Source organism: Magallana gigas, chromosome 7 (assembly GCF_963853765.1).
Source record: "Magallana gigas chromosome 7, xbMagGiga1.1, whole genome shotgun sequence".
NCBI classification, from domain to species: Eukaryota; Metazoa; Mollusca; class Bivalvia; order Ostreida; family Ostreidae; genus Magallana; species Magallana gigas.
This window is the reverse complement of record NC_088859.1, coordinates 32,323,231-32,346,488: the sequence shown is the minus strand read 5'-3', so window position 1 is coordinate 32,346,488 and position 23,258 is coordinate 32,323,231. Positions and strand designations below refer to the sequence as shown.

At 33.2% G+C, this 23,258-nt stretch overlaps 2 protein-coding genes across 2 annotated transcripts; one reads left to right on the top strand and one right to left on the bottom strand.

The window, feature by feature from the left end:
* The first annotated feature begins 2,445 nt into the window (after window positions 1–2,445).
* Window positions 2,446–7,626, top strand: LOC105344174 (uncharacterized). Its single transcript, XM_020073660.3, has 3 exons — window positions 2,446–2,708; window positions 6,621–6,728; window positions 7,217–7,626. Exons 1-3 carry the CDS (start codon window positions 2,562–2,564, stop codon window positions 7,358–7,360), a joined length of 399 nt encoding a protein of 132 aa, XP_019929219.3. The 5' UTR covers window positions 2,446–2,561; the 3' UTR covers window positions 7,361–7,626.
* A 134-nt stretch (window positions 7,627–7,760) lies between these two features.
* LOC105344176 (pancreatic triacylglycerol lipase) lies at window positions 7,761–22,468 on the bottom strand. The gene is made up of 9 exons (XM_011451844.4): window positions 22,330–22,468; window positions 16,666–16,828; window positions 16,074–16,236; window positions 15,199–15,424; window positions 10,753–11,007; window positions 8,878–9,111; window positions 8,351–8,456; window positions 8,083–8,268; window positions 7,761–7,899 (listed from the first exon to the last, which is right to left on the bottom strand). Exons 1-9 carry the CDS (start codon window positions 22,373–22,375, stop codon window positions 7,824–7,826), a joined length of 1,455 nt encoding a protein of 484 aa, XP_011450146.3. The 5' UTR covers window positions 22,376–22,468; the 3' UTR covers window positions 7,761–7,823.
* Between the last annotated feature and the right edge of the window lie 790 nt (window positions 22,469–23,258).

Below are 23,258 nucleotides of genomic sequence, written 5' to 3'. Positions count from 1 at the left end.
CTCACCCCACCGCAAAGAAAACACCTCAAATTTCTTTCGTAAAGGAAAAGCTTATTTGGTGGAGGAATAGGACAAATCATTCAGTCATTCTGTAATTGAGTTTTACTTAGTATTTATTCCTGTTTTTATCAAACTGCTCAAGATATCAGGGATTCTCGGGAATGACAAATTTCATTATCATCAGTGCACTAGCTATAACAATACCTGCTACCCATCTGCGCGTGCGACCAGATAATCTAAAAAAAATGTTAAAATTAAAGTCTACACGAGAGACGTTAATCCAAGAAATATATGTATATTTTGATAGCTCTAAAGTTTTCAGTTAAGAAGTAAAGTGAAAAAGTCCTAGTGATTTGCGTATTCTTGTATTATTGTTCAACTTTAATGTGCATGTTATTTATTTCAATACAAAATAAACAGTCGACGTATTGAGTTTGTTCCTAAGACATCGATTTACCTGTCTTAAAATTAAGACATAACTTAGGAATTTCATAAGATAAGACAAGAATAGTGAAACTGATAAGTAATGAACTTAGGAAAAAGTTCTTTCCTAAGATATAACTTAGTCCTAAGTATGCCTTATGAAACGGGCCCTTGGTACATACATTTACATCTAACAGGACTGAAATCTGTACGCCTCGTTTATGTAGCGACCTAAGGAAAATCACGGACTGCCCGAAATACCCAAAGGAGATGATTTGGCTGTTTCTTTTAGCTAACGTACTGATGTAAATTACCAGTAATTTAGTTAATTTAACTTACATTTTACAATCAATTTATGAATTTGATTTGTTAAAAGAAAGATTTAAAGGGGCATGGTCACGATTTCGGTCAAAATTATGTTTTAGATTTTAATGTTTACAATGCTTCAGTAAGGCATTTTTAATAGGCAACCAAAATTTGAGTGTCATTTGATGAGTTATAAGCGAGTAACAGAGCTTACATTTCTTCGCTATGTAAACAAAGCGTTTGTTTACATTTTGAATGTTGAAGTGAAAATTCCAGTTTTAGACCTAAAATAAATGTGTTAATATATAGGAACTGTTTATTTATGCTTAAAATGAATTATAAGATGGACAAACCAGCTTTAAAAAGATTTTTTACTGGTATATTAAACCTATGTATACAAAAACAGGGCACGAGCCTTGTTTACATGACGAAGAATTGTGAACCCTGTATCTTGCTTAAAACCAACGACTGGCACCCAAATTTCATTTGATCCTTAGAAATGCATTTCTTAAGAATTGCAAATAATAAAAAACAGAAAAATAAAATTTGACCAAAATCGTGACCATGTCCCTTTAATCATAAACAATAAAATGCCTTTTTTGATGATTCATGCAGGTTATGAGCGTAGCGGTCATTGCAGAAAAAATACATTTTTTCTGCAATGTTGCCACCTTCATAACCCGCATAAATCATCAAATAAACCATTTTTTTTTTAGAAAAAGAGTTGATTTTAAATCATTGAGTTGAATACAAGATTCAAATTAAAAAAAATCTTCAGTATGATTTTTTTTATCAAATACATGGTCAAAGGAAATTTATTTTGACATTATGGAAAGATGTTTGAAGGTATTGTTTTGTTTTCTATAGTTCTATTTGTAAAATCCATATTACAGAGTTATCTCTCTTTGTCAGACTTAATGATTCATATTTGATGAAATAAATTGTCTATGTAAATAAAAATAAAGATTCTAGTTAAACAACAATAAAAACGACTTTAAGGTAGGCGCGGGACAGTAAACAATTCTATCATTTGTTAACGTTGTTCTTTAAAGCACAATTAAAAAGGAATTATACGGATGATATCTCGCTGAACAGGCGATATCACCGACTTGTATAATGTATTGATTCACCATGACATGCATAAAAAACAAAGGTTCGTGCTCGTACCCTGCAAGATCTCGAATCAGCTCCGCCGCAATAAGAATGATGTATTCACCCAAACAGCCTCTTTTTTGTTTTAATTAAACTTATCTCAATAAAACATCAATATTTATATCGGAGCACCTCGTCAACAGTACTACGCGTTCTTCCAGCCCTCAAATTATACGGAGTTGTCAGCCTTGAACTCGCAATGTGCTAGAGATCACAGACTTTTGTTCGTGTAGATTTATTTTCAACATCTCTTTGTAGTTATGAACTCTGTGCAAGTGGAATCAAAACCCGTCTTTGTAACGTAACTATTTCTGGGCTGCTAATTCATCCATCGCCTTAAGAATGCCATCGGCTCCTCGGTGAACCGTCAATCACAAGGGAGATAACCTCCCATTAGCGTAGGTTTGGTTCCCTATCTTATTCATCGCTTCCATCGACTAGCGCTTAATTTTCGCTAATCTGCATACCTTACAGAGTATTGTTTTTCATTTTAATTCAACAGACTACGACAAAAATCAAAACAACCTAATCTGGGATAAATCATTATGTTATAAATAACCCTTTCGTCTGACACAAGCTCTTTCCCCTTTAGGTCTTCAAAGAGAGAAGAAATTTTCAGAGAGTAATTTAAGAAGTCCGAAGACATTTTATTATTTAGTCAAGCCACGCGCAGGGCAAACATGGAGTGGAAAAACGTATCTATTCTGGTGTTCACTCTGTTCGTGTTTATGATTGGGAACTTGTTTGGATCGGAAAACGCTGCAGATGCTGAAAGGCCACAGAAAAGCAAAAAGCAAGACGCAAAAACAATAAAAAGGTCGATCGATGTAAGTATACAAGTAAAACATACATGAATCTATATTTAAACAATTAAAAAGTTTTTTTATTTGTTAATTAATCATTAACTGTAACGATATGATGAATATACAAGATTTATTCAGTTATTTATCTATTTATTTATTTTTATTTAGATAAACTTTTTGTAAATATAATTTTTTCTAAAAAAAAAAATCTGTTAAATTAAGAAATTAGTAATAAAGTCACTCACAGCAGTTTGTGCAAGCGATATTACTTTTTGTTTATCATTTTATTTCTATGTATGGATATCAACTATTTTCATAAGTATCATTTCCAAGGAAATTGACATATTTGTTACTCCATGTCTTATAAACGCTAGGTCAACTGATAACCAATTTTTCATTATGAATTTTAAAATCATAAACAAAAAGTTAGAGATGATTTTAAAAAAAACCCGTCTTTAAAATTAAATATTGTTTAATTACTTATTTAAATAACTCCATAGAGAGCTTTTTTCCCCGTCAGGTTAATATAAACTAGTAGATCGTCAAACTGCATTGCCATTACAATTTAGGCCTTGTCAATATTGAAATAGATTAAAATAGAATGAGTTTAACTAAAAACTATATAAACCAAAATTAATTCCAAAACTATTTTTAAGTCATTCGATTCAGAATATAATTCATTGAAAGCAAATTTTCAGTTTATTTATTCAAAATTTGATTTTAAAAAGTTTTTTTTAAAAGATGATAGCTATAATTTAAAAAGATGTAGAAAAAATAATTTAAAAATTATTAAAGTATCAACATTTTTAAAACTTTGCATTAAAATAGAAATTTTCAAATAGGGTATGTTATAAAGAATGTTGCCCACCGATTTACAATTGTTACGAGCACTATTTGACTAACACTTGTTTCAATATTGTATTGATAAAGAAATTAGTAGATTTTATTAATTTTGTTAATTGAATCTAGGTTGAAATGCTTTTCTTAATAATTCAATAGAGAGTTTTTTACCCCTCAAGGTTAATAAATACTAGTAGATAGCAGAACTGTATTGCTATGACATTCCGGCTCTTGTCAATATTGAAATAAATGAAAATGAGTTTAAATAAAAATAAAATAAACGAAAATTAATTCCAAAAGTAGTTTATAAGCCATTCGATTGAAAACATAATTCAAGAAAAGCAAAAATTTAGTTTATCTATTTCAAATTTGATTTAAAACAGTTTTAAAAAAGATGAAAGATCTATATAATTTAAAACGACGTAGAAATAAAATGGTTAAAAATTATTAATATATTTAGATTTTAAAAAATATTCCTAAGAATTGAATTTTTAAAGAGGTAAAGTTATAAAGTATGTTGCCCACTGATTTAAAATTGTTACGTGCACTTTATGACCAGCACTTGTTCAATATTTTTTGTAATTTAATAAAGGAATTACCAGAAGTAGATTTTAATTGTTTTTTAAATAATTTTGGAATTTTTTGACTCGGGCTCTTAAAATGAATAAGACATCAACACGCAGTACTTGAGAGGACAAATTTAGTGGAAAATTAACGATAACAAAGAAATTAAAAAAGTTTATACATGTATATCCAAATATTATCTCAACTTATTTGATTCGAAAAAAAGTTTCACTGATAATATATTCTTACTTTTTAGCTCACCGAGACGAAGTCAGGGGGAGCTTATGCTATACCCTCGGCGTCGGCGTCGGCGTCGGCGTCCGGACCTGGTTAAAGTTTTTGTTGCAGGTCCTGTATCTAAGCTATTACTTGTCCTATCTTCACCAAACTTGCATGGATGATGCATCTGGACCTACTTATGGACTTGAAAGACTTGGATGCTGAATCTGAGTCCTAAATTTCAGATGCTGGAGGAGGTTAAGGTTGTTGGACCAGGTTAAAGTTTTTGTTGCAGGTGCCCTTTGATAGCAATATCTTAGTTACTGCAGGTCCGTACTTCACCAAACTTGCATGGATGGTGTGTCTTATGATACTGATGCACCAGACAGGCTTGAGTGCTGAATCTGAGCTATAGGTTTCAGATGCTGGAGGAGGTTAAGGTTTTTGGAGCAGGTTAAAGTTTTTGTTGCAGGTGCCCTTTGATAGCAATATCTAAGTTACTGCTGGTCCATACTTCACCAAACTTGCATGGATGGTGTGTCTTATGATACTGATGCACCAGGCAGGCTTGGGTGCTGAATCTGAGCCATAGGTTACAGATGCTGAAGGGGGTTAAGGTTTTTAGAGCTGGTTAAAGTTTTTGTTGCAGGTCCCTCTGATGATGATATCTTAGTTACTACTGGTCCTAACTTCACCAGACTTCTATGGATGGTGCGTCTTATGATACTGATGCACCTGACAGGCTTGAATGCTGAGTCTGAGCCATAGGTTTCAGATGCTGGATATGGTTAAGTTTTTTGGAACAGGTCACATGCTTAATAGATGATAGTACTATTTCAAACTTGCATAGTTGACTTAACTGTAATATGAATGAATCACAGAGGAAGATTCAGGTGCAGAGCTTGATCTCCATTATCAAGGATGCTAAAAAATATATCTTAGTTATAACAGGTCTTTACTTCACCAAACTTGAATGGATGGTGTGTCTTATGATACAGATGCACCTGACAGGCATTGATGTTGAATCTGAGCCATAGGTTGCGGATGCTGGAGCAGGTTAAGTTTTAATTGCTAGTGCCCTCTGATGATGAGATCTGACTTATTACTGGTCTGAACTTCACCAAACTTGCATGGAGATGCGTCTTATGTATACTGCACCTGACGGACTTGAATGCTGAATCTGAGCCATAGGTTTCGGATGCTGGATGAGGTTTAGTTTTTTTGGAACAGTTAAATGATATAACATGATTCCTATGATAAAGTATTGTATGATATGAAACACTTTTGTTTAATATGATACAATATAATATCATATGTTATATTGTAAAAAGGTATATGATACGATATGATATTGTATCAATTTTTTGATATTTTATGATATGATATTGTATCATGATATTGTTTTGTATAGTATTGTATATTATGATACAATATTATATAATATTATATTGTATCATACGATATTGTATAATATGATATTGGTTTCTGTAATTTACAATTACATCATGCAAAACTGTATTTTATGATATTGTAATATTATATATTATCGTATCATACGATATTGTATAATATGATATTGGTTAATATGATATATTATTGTATCATATTATACAATATGTATGTATAATATTGTATTATATAATATTTTACTTTATCACATAATATTGTATCATTTGTCATGATATGATACAATGTTATATCAAATTATATTGTATCATCTGATACAATATCATATTAATTATCAAATATTATACAATATCATACAATACAATATATTGTACTTCTTATACAATATAATATCATATGTTTCAATGTTATGATGTATTATGTAATATGATATTGTTTCATATAATACAATATTGTATTATATATAATAATGTTGTATTATGTGATCAAATACAATAAGGTTTAACACAATACAATGTCATTTCATATTTACAATATCATCTTTGTTTATTACAGTATTTTATTGTATTATATGATATATATTGTAAGTATGATAGGATGCAATATTTAATTTTATGTTATTATATTGATAAATATATGAACATATGATTATCATACAATTTTTTAACAGATGATATATGATTTTGTGTCAAAACAGAATCCATGAATATCCAAGATCATAAAGTATGATTTTCATATAATATGATAAAGGTGGTCTCATTAGGGTGATGCCTCGTCTCGGTGAGCTTTGTAATCTGTGATTACCTATGTTTTTTAATTCTATAATGAGAATTTTAAAAAAGTCTGTTTTAGATTACTAGCATAGGGTCCTTTACTTGTAATTTACATAATTATTATCTTTTTCAGGATTTGGAGGGTTTTGATATGAACGCATTTACCAGGCATATTCCTCGTGCTTTCATTCCCAGAACACCCACACCGGAAGAGGTCAATTGTTACATGGAAGTTGAAACTGTATGTAGACAGTAAACTGTAGAATGTTATAATAAAACGAAGACTTTCGAAAAAGTAGAAGCATGGGAAGTGTAAGATGTTAGTTTCAACAATAAAATTCATCTTAACTAGAGTTGCCTGATATATATGTAAAAACTTTATAGTTAATATGAAAGTAAGCTTTTGATCGTATAGAACGAAACTCAGATGAATACTAGTATTATATGCTTATCGACATATGAATTACTTTTAGCCGTGTTATCAAAAAATATTATGAGATGCAAGATTTTATACCTTTAAATGTTAATTGATATATTTCATATGTAGGAGGACTATCCAAATTTGTGCCAAATCACTTTTTATTTCTCTGTTTCTTAAGTATTCTAAGTTTATACCAAATCATTCTGGAATTTTGTCGTTTATGATTTGTTTTTATCAATAACATGTTTCTGAAATAATATTTACATATATATTTAAACATATCCTCCTAAATTGTTTCTTCTATTTAGACTACACTCGTCGGAGGACGCTGCGTGAACATGGGGAGGTCCCCCATTCGCGCATGTCAGTCTGGGATCCACACAGAAATCTACCACCCACAGTGCATGGGTACCCAAGAGACACAAAGTGCAACGCAGGTCGCTAGTGATTGAAATTATAAACTTTTTTCATGTATTAATGTTTAGCAAAACGAGAATCTTTCTAAATACAGATTTACAGTACTTAAAATGTTTTCACGTACATGTAAGACGAATTTGAACTTTATAACGTAAATCTAATCGCACAACTTTCTATTGTTTATATCTATATATATTTTCTGTGTATGTGTGTATAAAATTTCAAATAATTTTATCTTAATTCTTATTCCATATTTTAACTAATAATGCGAAAAACCACTACTATGGATAAAGTAAATTTTTGTGATATTACGCGAACATAAGTGTTAAGATGCTACAAACGACAATCCTTTGGTTTTTTATGATCTTTACGGAAAATGAGGTCAGTCTGTGCCCTGAGTAACAACTTTCCAAAAAAGACCAAGTTTATGGAAAATGACATTATTCAGATTTAATACAATGGATATGTCGTCGAAATTCATTCATGATTCACACATAGTTAGCAGGTTCCTGTCAGTCCCATGGCTATTGGCTTGTGACTTGTCAGAGTTTTCCCGTAGGCACAAAATGTGTACCTGAAAAAAGGTATTTTCAAATACTTATGAATAAAAAAGCAATAAAGACATCGTATAAACGAAAAACCTCGTCCTTGTATAAAAAAAACTAAACGGAAGAGTAACCGCAAGGAAAGTTCTACATCCGGATTTAATCACACAAGTAGAAAACTATAGTAACTGTTGTAGTTTAATGCTACTCACATTCTCTGTTCTTCGGCGCTGAAAATGCTCACGCCCATTAGCTGCCAATCATCAGGATACGCCCACCCCGTCAGTACACTAGAGGTCTTGTCGTACTCCAAGGCGATGTTGGTCAGGGTTCCGATGTCATTAGGAACTTTGATGAACTTTGAGATAATATGTCCTTTGGTGTGTACCTCGTTGTCCCTATCAATAAGATGGTTGTGATGAAATGAGAACAAACTTATCAAATTGGAATGCTTACGTCATCAGCTAGTATTTAACGTACGCCATCAGTGGAATGTTGGCAGATCTGCCGTTGGTGCCTTGCAGAACTAGAGTTATGACCCCATCCATGTTATTTCTACCAGTAATATTCACTTGGTAATGGAACTCTGAAACATAAACCTTGATCATAACACATCCACTTAATGTTTTACGTATGTGTATTCAAATTACACACATTCAGAATTTCTTTTATGCTTTCAAGGACATAGACTACTAAAAATACTATTTATATTTACTATTCAGGGCTAAAGTACCCCTAAAAGCCATGTATACACTAATCTTTATATTGAAATAACCTGTTAATGCCAAAAAAGTTAAAATCCTCTTTAATTCGAATCTTTTTTTCAACTCGCAATGGGTACATCAATTGAATATTGATTTTAAAAACATAAAATATAAAAAGTAAAGATAGATATCCCCTGTCCCAAAATTGTGCGTTTCCCTTGACCTCGAATCAATTTTTAAAAAATGAATAAATAAATACCAACAAGTTATATACAGTAGTTGATTTGTGCCAATTCTTCTTACCGCAAAATGGACTGATCGATGCAGTGTCAAGGTAAAAAGATCCCCGGGCGGAGAAGTTGTTGGAATTATATCCCATCTCTGAACACCCTGTTCCGGTACATGACAGGCAATGTCCGGCGGCGTATTCGGAGCCACTGGTACAGGGGTAGGCAGTGTATGGACAATTATTGCTCACAGAGTCTGTGTACAGGATGTAGGATCTCTCGTGACTGCAGGCCACCGCGCCCTCCGCCGCTATCAAATAAAAAAAGTGAACATCATGTCCTCCTAAAACATTTTATCTTTGGTTTTGACCATAATTACTGATACTTGCAATTTTTGCGAGCTTTTTGAAGAAAATTCAACAAAAGAAAGAAGATGGGGGGATAAGATGGCGCAAATGCCCATTTGGCTTAAAAGTGAGATAGAATTTTGAATTTGTTTTTTCCCAATTAAATCTATTTAAATATATTATAATACAAGTTTGCAAAAGCACAATTTCTAACTATATTCAGTTTTTAATATATTTAACAAAAGATAAGAAAAAAAAATTCTTGAAATTTTTGTGGTATCGAACCCATAACATAAAAACCCTATTATTATATATAAGGTTAGATTATGTCATGTACTCTAACCTCTGAGCCATTTCAGACACAACAAAGTTTGCTGTTTAAATATTATGTGTGACTTTGACCACGAATTTACGGACTTGTATTATTTTTTCAAAACGTTCAATTGTTGGGACACAAAATGATATTTTTAATGTATAGTGGGTCATATCTCCACGTTTTTGTTGATTGAAATCGAATTGTTTTCCAAAAGACCTATTTAGATTATGAGAAAAATATGGAGCACAGACCCACTCTATAAAAGAAAATGCCTTGAAGTTCTAAAAAATAACAGTATTTCTAGGTTTTGATACGTATACGCCTGTTTGAGTCAACATATTCCAAGTATTGAACATATTTATAGGTTAAAAACCAATGATAAAATTATGTTAAATTTATATTGTTTTAAATGATTTTTCAATGATTTTTCAAATAAAATATCAGATTTATTGATATTTTATTTTTTCAGTAGCTTGTCCGACTGTGTATGGGTATTTTACACGCCTTATCGACCCATCTTCTTTGAATTGATTCATACATGTATGTAACTCTGAAATTCCAAATTTCACAGCAATGAATTTAAGGAAGAGTCATGCTCTCACGCATCCACTTTAAATTTTATACAAAACTAAGAACATCCGGTTATTACTTTTGTTAGGAAGAATACATCAGAGATATACATGTAGAAGTCTTCTGTTGGTTATGCAAGATTAATTTTAGATAACACTTTAGTATTTGTTTAAATATATATCAACTAAAAAAAAACACCAATTTCAAAAATATGCATTTTTTCTGTGAAATATTTCATAAACCCGTTTGGTTATTTCATTTATGATAATATCTAATAATAATACAAATTACAGTTTAACAGGTAGGGTGTTTTGTTCATAATTTATTAAAATTTCATCCTTTATGATATTTTATCTGCTATCTAAGCCATCTTGGCCGTGATCTCAATGTGATCTTAAACTGTTAAATTTTTAACATAAAAATATGGACATTCATACGTTATCATTAAAATCACCACTTTATAGTTAACGTATGAGCTGTTTAAATTAACTTAGAAATTATAAAGAATGATTCCATCTAAAAAAAAAAAAAAAAAAAAAAAAAGGTTGTCACACCCTTTTTAATTAGCCAATGCAATCAACCTTTTTTTTTAAATAAAAAAAAAAGGATTTGGTCATTGGGTTTTCCTTCAGTTAATGATTATTGAAATGCAATCAAAACTTAGCGTTGAAAATATTCATTCAATAGTGATTAGGTAGCTTCTGATCTAGTTTGATACCTAGGGTGTCTAACTGAGTGACAGCAGCCCAGACGGTGTGAGAAAGCGTCCCCATAAAATCGGCGTCACACCCCGGTTGGTGGGCACCTCCGTTAGGATAAAAATCGACGTGACCCATCTGTTGCATGGTACCGAACCCGAGCTGTAAAATGCTGGAGCCATCGGTGTGAATGACGTCAACGAAGTCTGCGTCACTAGGATCGAGTCTCACACGGACATCAGTTCCCTGGAAGTATGGGTCGGCTGGATCGAGACCTACAGAAAAGTTTCAACCAAAATGTCAAACTGAAGTTATCTTTCTTGAGCTTGGCGTGCAAGTTCAAGAATGCTTAGGTAAGAACACGTGGACTCGATGATTAAGAAACGGTAAATTTAGCCAATACGACGTGTTCGTATCGATTAAAATTCTATTTACGTCCCAAATTGCGCCTTTTTCCATTCACCTGTCATTGAAATTGATTTAATAATCGAATTGAACCTGAGCAGAAATCAAAGTTGTTAAATTTAAAGCTACGCCACAATATTTCATACGAGTCGTCCAAAGAAGAGCTATTTTAAGTCCAATTTGGTTTCTCTCATTAAAACCAATGAAGGTTAATTGGCTTTTATTTTGCTTTTTGGTGACCTCGAGTTGCTTATTTGTACCACTTCACCCAATCATGCTTTTCAGTCATTACACGGTACATGGGAACTGTGACAGAGTTTGTTTATTGAAAAACATGGGCCTCTCCAAGACCAGAACCATAGACACTGTTTATTTTTTTGTTCTAATAAGAAAGGCTTAGTAATTCAAAAGCTTCGAAATTGATTCACCTAAGAATAGACGGAGAAATGGTTTAATTAAAAGAATATTAAACGGTAGGAAAGTAAACAAAAATACCAGACGGCGACCTCGATTGCTGGTTGCGATGTGTGTACATCTCTGGATTTGTGATGCTCCTTTCCAATACAAGACTGGATCATTAAGCATCGCAAATAGAACAAGCCTTTCACACTCCAGAATCATGGTCAGACGGACCATTTTAATTGCTTCCATTTGCCAATAAGTGCCACAAAATCAACTTCTAACACATGAAAAAGGTCAATTACGAGTCATTTGTATTTACTGTATAATCAGCAGTAATTAAACACAGGAATATTTATGCCTAGTGTGCGGTTTTGATGATATTAGTTGTCAAACTTTTTCTACAATTTATACATTATTCGTCTAAATTTTTCTACAATTTTTGTATGAATATATATACGTACACGTACAGACCATATCCCTTTTCACCTATGAAAATTTCAATCAAAATTAAAATTGGCACAACTTTTATTATTCTTATGAGAGGGAAATTGTTCAGTTTGTTCTATTGCAGTGCCGATTCCGTTTCCAAAGTTTTAACAGAATATATGCCTTTTAGTAGTTATTTGGGTTTTCTTTAACGAAACAAGATAACTTAACTTAGTAGACAAGACATAAACAAAAAACGATGATTATGCATTGCAAAGACGATGGTCAAAACCATGCAATAATCAAACAAACCGCGTCTAAAACTGAATGTCTGTACAGGAAGAGCGACCAACGAATCTAGTTTAATCAGGGGGTATCTGTTGACACTTGACTTGAACTTGACTTGCACTGTAATCATATTACAAAACCGTTAATAATCATACATGACAAAGCATATATATATATATACTAAGTAACGTTGTCATTTCTTGGTTTAGTAAACAGTTTTCTGCTTCCCGGAGAGGCAAATGGCACCTGTTGTTATTTCAGTAGACCATAGTTGATATTAAAGAATGCATTGTACAGATCTCCACATCCCTTCAAAACGAGCTTGACTTTTTTTTCGAAAACGTTCCCATTAAAGCTTAAACAAAACATGCAGGATATTGCAGGCACAAACAAACTTATTAACATAAGGTTTTATTGCTAAACAGTCGTACAAAACGGATGCAGCATTGTTTAGCACTCTGTCATCTCGATATGCAATGAAAAGATTTAAATAATTTACCAAACAATCTGAGAGCGGCGTATGCTGATCGTGATGGGCAAGTCGTTCATAGGTTTGAGACTGACCTCTTTAGACTCAATTAGACGCGCTGACACCGACGTTCATGAATAATTTCGCAAATTCTCTAGTGGAGACCATTTTCTTTCATTTTAACGACTGCTTTGAATAAACTCATCAAAGAACCATAAACGGGTGCAAAGACTTCAAAAGCATTATCCGATAAAACGCACAGCCGATTCCCCCAGAACGCATGATAAATGGTCTCCAAATCCTGCAACCCGCTTCCTCGTGAAAGCGATCTGTATTTAAGGTCATTATTAGCAAAAGTGCAGCTTTTTAAAATATTTTCCAGTAATTTGTGTATGTTTAATTGCTGCCTTGGTTAGAGGTCCCTGTCTCATGTTATTGAGAATTTCCTGCAAGACTCGAGTCCTTCCCGTGCTGAATCACATAGAGATCCGGGGGCAAGTTTCCTTCTTGCTTTAATGGGGTCCCTAAATGCCTTCATTACGAAACATTCCTTTGTTTTTGCCGACTGTCATTGATGTAGGATGATTTACGTGTGTCGATAGAAAAATGTCCAACGAAGGGATATCATATTTCCTCTTGCCGCAGTAGCAAACGTACGTACGAAAAATCTCCTGTGTCCCACTACTATGGTATTGAAACTCAATTTTTAGTTGTGTGTTGTTGTTTTTTTTAAACAAAATATCATCTGTAAATAGAAATTGCCAATCCCAAGTGTGAAAAAATAGCAGACTGGTGTCCCCAAGGTTTAAGATTTGTCCTTTGCCTACTGACGTCAAGCATGTGTGGCATTTATTTACCAAAGAGGTTTGGTGTACATAATAAACTCATGAGTGAAACGCGACACTTGTGGTTGGAGAACAATTTAGAATTATTTTAATTTCTTAAACATCTCTTGTTTCACCGATCAGGAAAATGGATAGCTAAGTATTCATACTTAGCGAACAATCTATACAAAAACAGAACCGCTAAAGACACAATTTACGCGAGCTTGTATGGTAACCCGGAATGCATCATCTCTAGTTGTGATTCCTGGAGTATGGGTTACTAGTATATTTGATACAGTTGTCCGCATGCTTTCTTTGTCTTTGTGCAATGCTTGATATTTGGATACAATGACCAAAGAAAATATCGGTTTTAGCTTGGTAAAACGCATGAAATAAAATATGCGTGTAAAAATATTCAGTATACATGTAAGATGGCTTTGTATTGACTTTTTAGCTGACAGCACTATGATGATTCCTCTTGCTTATTGAAAAACAAAAGAATTCGAAGCTTAATTTTCTTAATCTATAAACAACAGCACATAAGCTCTATTAGAACGGAATGAGTATCATTTTACAAACAAATTGGTGCTTGAGGGTAGGTTTGTGCTTGCGAGAAATCTTATTATCTTGCAGTCGTCACAAATTAAGAATCTTTATTAATAATCTAGGTTTTGTAGTTATTTAGAAAACATCTTAATTCGATACAAATGCATATCGTCTTTCGCTGCATTAGTTTTAGACGTAAACTTTGTTTGGACCACAGGCACCTGCATGGCGTTGTATATTTTTCTCATAATAAAAAATATATTCTCTACCTAATGATACACCTGTATTATTAGGAAGAAGCTGGTATACGTTTTTGATTAAGAGAAAAATATATATAACGTCAGGTATCTGTGGTTTGGGCTCATAATGATGGCATTTCCATGTGTCTCACATTTCAAATAAGCACCAAGGCCAACTCCTGATTACCTACCATACTGAAACGGTTATTCAAAGAACAAAAAAAATACATATTCTGAACTTTGATATATTCATGTTCATATCACACCATTCCTATGGCGTATTTCAACAAAGGGAAATTCCATATACATGCACAAGTGCAAATTTTTGCTTTAATTCTTTTCTCTTAAAAATCATTTGCCATGTATCATTAACTTAAATACTCCGTTTGAAGTAAATGTTTATCAGCCACAGCCGAAACAACAAGTTTGCAGATACATTTGAAACTCAAATTTGCCAATCTACTGCTTTCTTGACGACAATTTTCTGTAATCTGCTATATCAAACCAATCATGACCACTTAAATAATTAGCCAAAAAAATTGTCAAAATGTTCATCAAAGATGGTTTTATTACCGTGTGGGTGTCCCATTTTAAAACTGATTTAAGCACATCTCCCAAAGTGAGAAAATCGATTAATCACTCTCTACTTTTCTTGTTTTGTCTAGCTCACAAAAACAGTTCCTATTATGTACTTGGAAAACAAGTTCAATTTTCTTAAGACTTTCGTGTGTAAGATCTATATAGCATCTTACATTTTCTTTAAAGTTTCAGTTTTTAGTCTGTCTGTCAATAGAACGTGGGAGAATAAAGGAAGCGTTGCAGATAGCTAGCTACAGGTTGGCAGGTTACCGTAGTTCCGCTTTGTACCTGTAATTTGTCCCAAAGTATGTAACCTTTCTCCGGCGTATCCAGCGATGTGGGCTCCCAGACTGTGTCCAATGATGTGGAAGTCGGTGAGCGAGGGTCCCACTAGCGTCAACTCCTTGATCAGCTGGGCGATCAAGGCCCCCACGACCCGGGTATTGGCTGTGGCCTGAGCGTACGGGATCCCAGCGCCGTGACCCCAGTCAACGATGATCACGTTCAGATCCTCCTACAACAAAAAGGGAACCTGAAAAAAATCAACAGCAGCAAACATCCTATTGGCCTTAGACCAATGCTAGTAAAGTATCTATTTCGCCATCACTTAATTTTGTGTTTAATTGTGACGTTCGACGTTTGCAATGGTCATCAGGGAGAATTCATGTGCATACAAACGTATTTCAGTTATGTAAGCACTATTTAAAATAGTAAAAGAAAGAAAATATATCCTTTAAAAATATTTTATATTAAATGATAAGGAAATCGTTTGACCAGTATAAGTCGATTAAAATCAAACTGATCATGAACAATTACAGGCCTCAATTATATATGCGTTCAAGGGGTACAATGTGTATTAGAACAATTTTAACAAGAGCTTAGACTTTGGGTAGTTGTGTCAAACAGCAATGTGACGTAGGCCTGTCTATTTCCTTGAAGGCCACTCAGCCATGGCTCTTTGAAATAAACAAGATTTGTCTGGCTTTTGAGTTAAGACTACGCAATCGATGCATATTTCGCTTGAAACCGCATCATTTTTAACTTGTTTTTGACGCATGGAAAAGATAGCTACACCCCACTGAAAGTCCAAGGTCTTGTTAAAATGGTTCTACATAGAACCAAATTCAACTATCAATATTGTATTTTGCGGAATCCTTGCTTACTTTGTTAAGGAGAGCCGTGGCCAGATTTAGGAGCCATTGACGATGTCCATGATGGGTAAAACCGTGAACCAGGAATTTAGTTTTTCTGGATCCGGAATAATGAGTACTTCCCACCCCGCTCCCGACTTGGATCTCTTCCTCAGAAGCCGTGGACGGCGATTCCCTAGAACCAAACACCGAGTTTTGTGAACAAAGACAAAACAATAACGATAGTTCATGCTATATAAAGTATTGTTCATAGATTTTTTTTATTGTCATTAAGGAGGCTGGATGGTCAACAGATTAATCATGTGATCATCCTAACATTTTAAAATATGATTTGCTTGGATATAGACTGTTATTCACTAAAGAAAAAAATCTAAATATTTTTATTTTTTAAATGTAGGTATTTTTTTCTAAATCTTTTTATAGAGCTCTTCTTCTAAAGGAGATTAATACAGGCTAAAAATGGCCTCGACCATCGAACCCTCTTAAGATGGACACTCGCAATCAATGCACTGATCTAGTCAATGCAATTTCATATATATGCGATTAAACAAAGGTGTTTAAAACTATGAGTGATCTCTGGTTGCTGTTATATGTGTACACGTACCTTGTATGTAGGTAAAACTTAATTTGTTGCTCTGTGGGGCTCTTTGGTAACAGGTCGACTGGTCGCTCTACACTTCTGAATGGCGGAGCAGTGCTGAAACAGCCTAAATCTCCAAAACACACATTCTGGTCCAGCTTACTGACCAGACTATCCAGAATGAAACCTAAAATGATAAAAGAAAATCTTTTCGATTGCTCCGGAATTATCATGGTCAGACGATTGTGGTTCATGTAATACATGCGTGTGTGAAAGTACTAAGTTTACCCTTACCCCGCCTCCCCCTCTTTTCACACATGGACAAAATTATGAACTGAAAAGGATTTTTTATGCATGCAACAATGCTCATTATCAGAAATGACGCAGCTGAAATAGAGTTATACCATGCAGACGACTCTTTAGTTCCAGACAATAACACACTATCTGATAATGATGGTCATATTTATAAGAAGGGTGATGCAGTATACCATTTCCATTTTTCTTTTCAGATGTGGTGTTTACAGATGTATTTCTCTCTGTTTCTTTTTTAAAATAATCTCAATGTTATTTTCGACAATCTGCAGATCTATACATACTGTATCCTATTATTTGCATTTAATCCTTTATTGCAAATTACATGAACAGCTGTGTCATGTCATATTCTGTTTTTTTCTTTATTTGTCTTCGTAACTCCAACAAAAGACGAAGTAGCTAATCAGCTGAGAACAGCTGTACCTTGTGTTTCTTTATAGAAAATTCCTTGGAAAAGTAATTCATATTTCAAAAAAAGTAATTTCGCCCGGATTATTTTATTTTCGCACGCAGCCAAATCTCAATATATTTTTTATGAATTGCTTTTGCATATTGCTCAGAGGAAAATGGTAAACTTAATTAACAACCTGCTGAGTACAACGATCCGGCCTAGTGTTAAATAAAACGATGACAAAGCAGGGGAATAAATATAGGTAATGTAGAGATTCAAGACGATGTGCAAATAAACATAATGTTCATCGGGCTTTAGCTGTAAGAAGAGAATTTTTCATTTTTTTCCAAATGCGTTCGGAAATATATGAAATTATTTAATGACGAGTTATAATGTACAAAGAAAAATATAATAATACATGTTCTACTAAAAGTTACCGTTTCCCCGTGTAAATATACAAGTAACTCTATAGGAAACAATTCTTGATTTTCAAGATAATTCAATGTCACTGACGAAAAAAAACCTCAAATTAGAACAATTTTCACGGAATCGTAAACAGATAACTTTTCCTCTATAAACAAAACTTCGTATGAAATTCTATTCTTTTTTAATATAATGGTGAAAACCATTACCGGGGCAGATATGGAAGTCAATCTAAACAACCTATCGGAATCATGGACATAGATATTTTCATTAATCCTGTCAATAAGATAGCCAAGCCTTGATCACTGAGTAAGGATGATAGGTTACTGGTCCTGATGAAAGAACACACGCCTTTGAATAATAGGATTCTCATTTCGATTAATTCTGTCGATTGGGTTGAAGGGCAGAGCTGATATGCTTAGCTTTTGTGCACTCTTATCAAAAGCATTATTATCTTTTCATGTGATCTCTCCTAAAACTGGCTGACAGTACATTCAACTTTCTCTTCGCCATCAGCTTAAAATGATGTTATTAACAAAAACCCGCCATGATCTTTGTAAATATATATTCTTTATGTCAAATCATTTTCAGCACTCATGCAAAGCAGTCTTATTACTTTAATAGTGGAGTCTGCCTCTCCTGAGCAGAAAAACAAATTAACTCTTTTGTCGTTCCTCAATGTGAAACCATCTTTTCTTAAGTTTTGGTAGAGTTACATTTTTCCTAAAGTTGCAATTATTTTTGGCAGTATCTTTCTTGAAATTGTCACGAAGTTCCTGTGTGTAAAACGTATTAAACGCTTCGCAATTCGCTGTTGCAAGTAAATTTTTTAGCAAAATGTCAGGCACAATTTCAGATTTTGGACGATGGGTGATGTTTTGTACATCACAATTAAAATCCATTAAGAATTATCTTGTTAAACTTGGAATTTTTCCACAAAAGATAATTTGCAATCACGAATTAGAAGTTACAAAGTCATGATCGAATTACCAACGATTATCAAAGAATTAGGCTTCCAAACGCGCGTTTCATACAACGTGGTGTTTCACGTTGCAAAACTGCTGTAGGTGCTCGGTCTCGAACACAATCAATAAACGTGCCATGATATTTTATCTTTTTTTTTACTGATAAAATAGATATCATATTAAAATATTCTTAATATTTTAAGGCATAATTTTGTTGTTAATTTGATGACCATCGAACCTTCATATTTTAAGTTTCATGCATATTGTAAAGAACATTGTCCTATATTCATGAACATTTAAAAAAACACTGTCCTTGCTATTGCACTGTATAACTTGGAAATGAGACCCTTTTGCAAATTACATATTATTATGTAAGAAATAAGATGTGTTAAAGACGACACCATGTTGGATTGTTATAATTTTGATGAGCGAATCGGAAGTTCGTGACAATGGTGATATACGATACTAACTGCTGCAGAATGAAGTACTTGATATACAGTCAATGCGTCATTCCATTATTCTGTGTATATTGAATGCTGCAGACAGAAATTAAGAAAAAAATCACACCCTGTCTATTCAGACTCTAGTGACGTCATTCCCGTCAACTATTTCCACTGATTGGTTAGTTTAATGACTCCTGCAACCGTACCCCTTTCAATGGGTCATTGTTACACCGCAATTTACTGTATCTACACAGGAAATCGCCTTAATGCAATCTGTTTTGCGACACATTTCAGCACCCAAAACGCATTTTAGAAATTGGTTAACCCGACTTCGATTTCAAGTTGAAAGATTTCGTCTCAGGAGTTTGCAGAAATGACTTGCTGCAAAATTCTTGCCATTTAATAATATTATGATATTTTCAAATTTTGTTTTTTCTCAACTGTAATCAAATAAAAATCATTTAAAAAATCATCAGATATACATCTATCATCAAACAATATTCGATCAAATCTGCATTTTTTTCTTTTGCAATGGGCTTCATAGTATAAAACTGAAAAAAAATTACAGATTTTTTTAACTGTTAATAGAATGCTCTATGTGATACTAAAATCACATGTATTTATCAAATCAAAGTACTGAAAATACTGAAAACCGGGCTCTTCAAATATTTTTGTTTGGACTTACAAACAAGTTAAGCGACGTAAATTTACACCTTCAATATCATGACATACTGATTGTTCTTTTCAAATTGTTTTTTGTGTTGTTGTTAATGGTTGTTTTTTTGTTTTGTTTTGTTTTGTTTTTTTCTGGGTTTTTTTTTTTAGGTTTCTTCATTCGATCTGCTTTATCAAAAACTATATGTACAATATCCAATGTGATGTTAAACGTGGGTAGGAACTGTTAGCAAGTTGATGCAACTTTTAAGTTGAGTGTAACTTTATACAATATCACATTATATATTTTGATGTGTTTTGGTATCATATTTTGTTTACAAAATGACATAAAGTAATCTCACACATTTCTTTATGCAATTTCTACAAAGAACCATTTTGACTGCTGGGCATTCAGCATCAGGTAATCGTGTGCCGTTGCTACATCCATTGCCTACGCATTGAGCCCAACTTAAAGTACATGTAACCGTTTATAAAACTTCTCCATTTTTTCTATATGAAGCATTTGTCATTGTGTATACTTAAACAATAAAATGCTTTCTTTGTTGATTCATTTGGGATATGAAGGTAGTGACATAGAAAATATATATTTATGAGAATAGGGTTATACAAGTATAGTCGGATGGGTACCAATTACTCTTGCACCTCTTTATGAAACTTCTGAATATTTTCTTTCATTACATTACCTTTCAGAACTGTAATGCGAGAATGTTTTTGAATTACAGTCTACTTCAATATATAATGATTTAATTTTCAATGAAATAAATAATTCACAGAAATTTACCCTTTTCTGTTTCAAATTATTAAGACTTAATATACAAGTTGTAAACATTGATAATACAGTGGGGATCTTATTTTCTTCCCCAAAAATACTTTAAAAAATGGAGTCAACATGCTTTCATCTTTGTTGTGTTGATAAACACTATGCATGCTCATTATTCTAGAAGTGCTAACGTTGTCTCACAAGCATGTTTCTGCAGCAGATAAATTTCAAGAAACCAATTCAGTTTTCTAGTATTTAATTTAAAAAAAAAGGTTAAAATTGTCTAAGAGTGTAATTTGTAAGATTTGTAACAACTAATTACTGTTTTCATCAATGTGTATCAGTCTAAATTATTGTTTTGAAAAAAAAATCCTCTTTTTAAATTCTTTAAGTACAGGATAGGGTCCTTTGTCTATACTCGTACATAATGACTGATTTGATATAGAAGAATTTCAACAGGAACATAGAAATTGGGTGGGTTGGACGGGGTTGGAAAGCAACATGTATTCCATATCCAAACAAAATACTCCTTGCGATTCCTTTTGGACATATGTTTATTAGTTTGTAAATGCATGTAATCTCTACCTTTCCTCTTTCTGCCCTAAGCTTCAATCTCTTTCCTTTTTCCAAAGCTCTCTCTCTCTCTCTCTCTCTCTCTCTCTCTCTCTCTCTCTCTCTCTCTCTCTCTCTCTCTCTCTCTCTCTCTCTCTCTCTCTCTCTCTCTCTCTCTGTACCACATTGTCCCACACACATCGCTTTTTTTATCTACTTTAAATAACACTTATAATCACAAAACCTATCCCAAGGTTTCTGTATACTCTTATAAAATGCAATTCAATTATGTTTTATACGGCAAATTACCTACAATAAAAAATACTTCAAAGCAAGGTCGTCTGTTGTTTCGGAGAGACAGTGCCTTTACCAGGATGTTTCATTTGAAAACAGTAGAACAGAGCTTGAATTGACTAATCATGCAAAGTTACAACAGACAGTCTCCAGAACAATAGTGCAACCATCGGAAATCAATTTGTTGCGACCATGCTAATCTCAACAATAAACAACATTTCGCTGATGTTGTGCAGTCGAATTCATTCACGGGATATTGTATGTTACCAGGAAGCGGATGTAAGATTGCATTTCATTAACGGCCGTGTCACCAGATTTCCGGGATTTTTAACTGTCATTGGGAATTCCTTTTTAAATTTGATTCAGAATGGCTGATCACGTGTAGAAATAAAGAGAAAAAAATTAAAAAGGATGACACAGTAGAAATGTTTATGCCTTGAAACTCTGGATAATTTGTCATGCAACCTGCTGATCGTTTGGACGCTTGAGTCAGAGAATTTTACGGTCTTCGCACAATTATGGTCAAAATATGTAAATCTGAACAGGATGAATACAATTTGAATGAATAAATCGATTTATAATAAGAAGTTTTTCCATTAATCAAACCAGAATGTATATTCATCAAATCCATTTAGTAGCAGTTGGATACCTCGTGTTCGATCACGTGTCTCGGACAAATACTGGTTATAAAAGTAGTTCAATAACCTTAATCTAAAGCGAAGAGCAGAACCAAGATAAACTGGAAATTGTACGTTCGGATTGATGAAAAATATCTTTAGCTTCTGTATGTACGACCTAATAGATGAAAAGACAAATATGAGCCGGTATGTAATATAGTAGACTGAATTTTTTTTCCACTAAAGTTTGACCTACCAGCTGACCAGCCAACGAATAGCGCAGATACAACAAGTGTCCTCATGTTCCCGGTGTGTTCTTGTTGGCAAAGGTAGACAAAAGTAACCAGAGATAAGGTTTTCTGTTAGACTGACTTTCTACTGGAAACATTTCTTATCATGACAGTTGGTACATGTACATTACAACGAGCGTGCACCATATGCAATAATAACACCCCCCCCCTCTCCATAACTAAAAAAAAATTCAAGGTCTTATATTCAAATGCAATATGTATATAAGACGATATGTATCGACAGTTAGTTTAGATACAATGCTTACCGTGTTACGCCACTTGGAAAGGTGTATTTCGCTTTTTGGAAAGGCGTTATTATGCATTTTAGAAAAAACGTGTTATTAATCCTTTTGAAAAGGCGCTGTATTTTTCTTTTAAAAAGGTGTATTAAAGACTTTTTGCGTCATTGCATCTGTTAATTTTATATTATTTAGTCTGTTCCAAGATATTTTTTATAATACGTTTGGACGATTTTTATAAAAATACACAAACATGTGAAAGGAGTACAATTGAAATAGATGAAAGGGAAAATTTCCAAAATAATTTTATTCAAACACTATCATTTTTCACTCGGAAGATTTCATAGGAACGAAAACCGATTTCTTAAGGAGATTTATAATGGGGAATTTTTACATATTTTCTCCATTCGGAAGTCACTCGGAATACCTCGCGCAATTTTTCAACGTAATCATCCGGGCTTGCTACAATACAAAATCCCCGTAGACATCACACTTTTTAGCCGTGTATTGATACCTGATAAGCTAACAGGGGTGTTTCAACTGAGAAATTTTGGAAAAAATTTTATACTTTGGAATGAACATTGTTTGAACCTTGAGGTATTTATAAATATCGAGTAATTAGGCAAAATGTGAATTGAGGATATCTTGGGACAGAG

Bases quoted from the DNA above. Each gene is read 5' to 3' on its own strand.
- LOC105344176 (XM_011451844.4), bottom strand. From the start codon at position 22,375: ATGAGGACACTTGTTGTATCTGCGCTATTCGTTGGCTGGTCAGCTG. The intron at 9,112-10,752 runs GTATCAAACTAG...TTTATTTGATAG, and splicing joins CACTCAGTTAGACACCCTAG to CGGCGGAGGGCGCGGTGGCC. The intron at 8,457-8,877 runs GTAAGAAGAATT...TTTATGTTTCAG, and splicing joins ATCGATCAGTCCATTTTGCG to AGTTCCATTACCAAGTGAAT.
- LOC105344174 (XM_020073660.3), top strand. From the start codon at position 2,562: ATGGAGTGGAAAAACGTATCTATTCTGGTGTTCACTCTGTTCGTGTTT. The intron at 2,709-6,620 runs GTAAGTATACAA...TATCTTTTTCAG, and splicing joins CAATAAAAAGGTCGATCGAT to GATTTGGAGGGTTTTGATAT. The intron at 6,729-7,216 runs GTATGTAGACAG...TCTTCTATTTAG, and splicing joins GTTACATGGAAGTTGAAACT to ACTACACTCGTCGGAGGACG.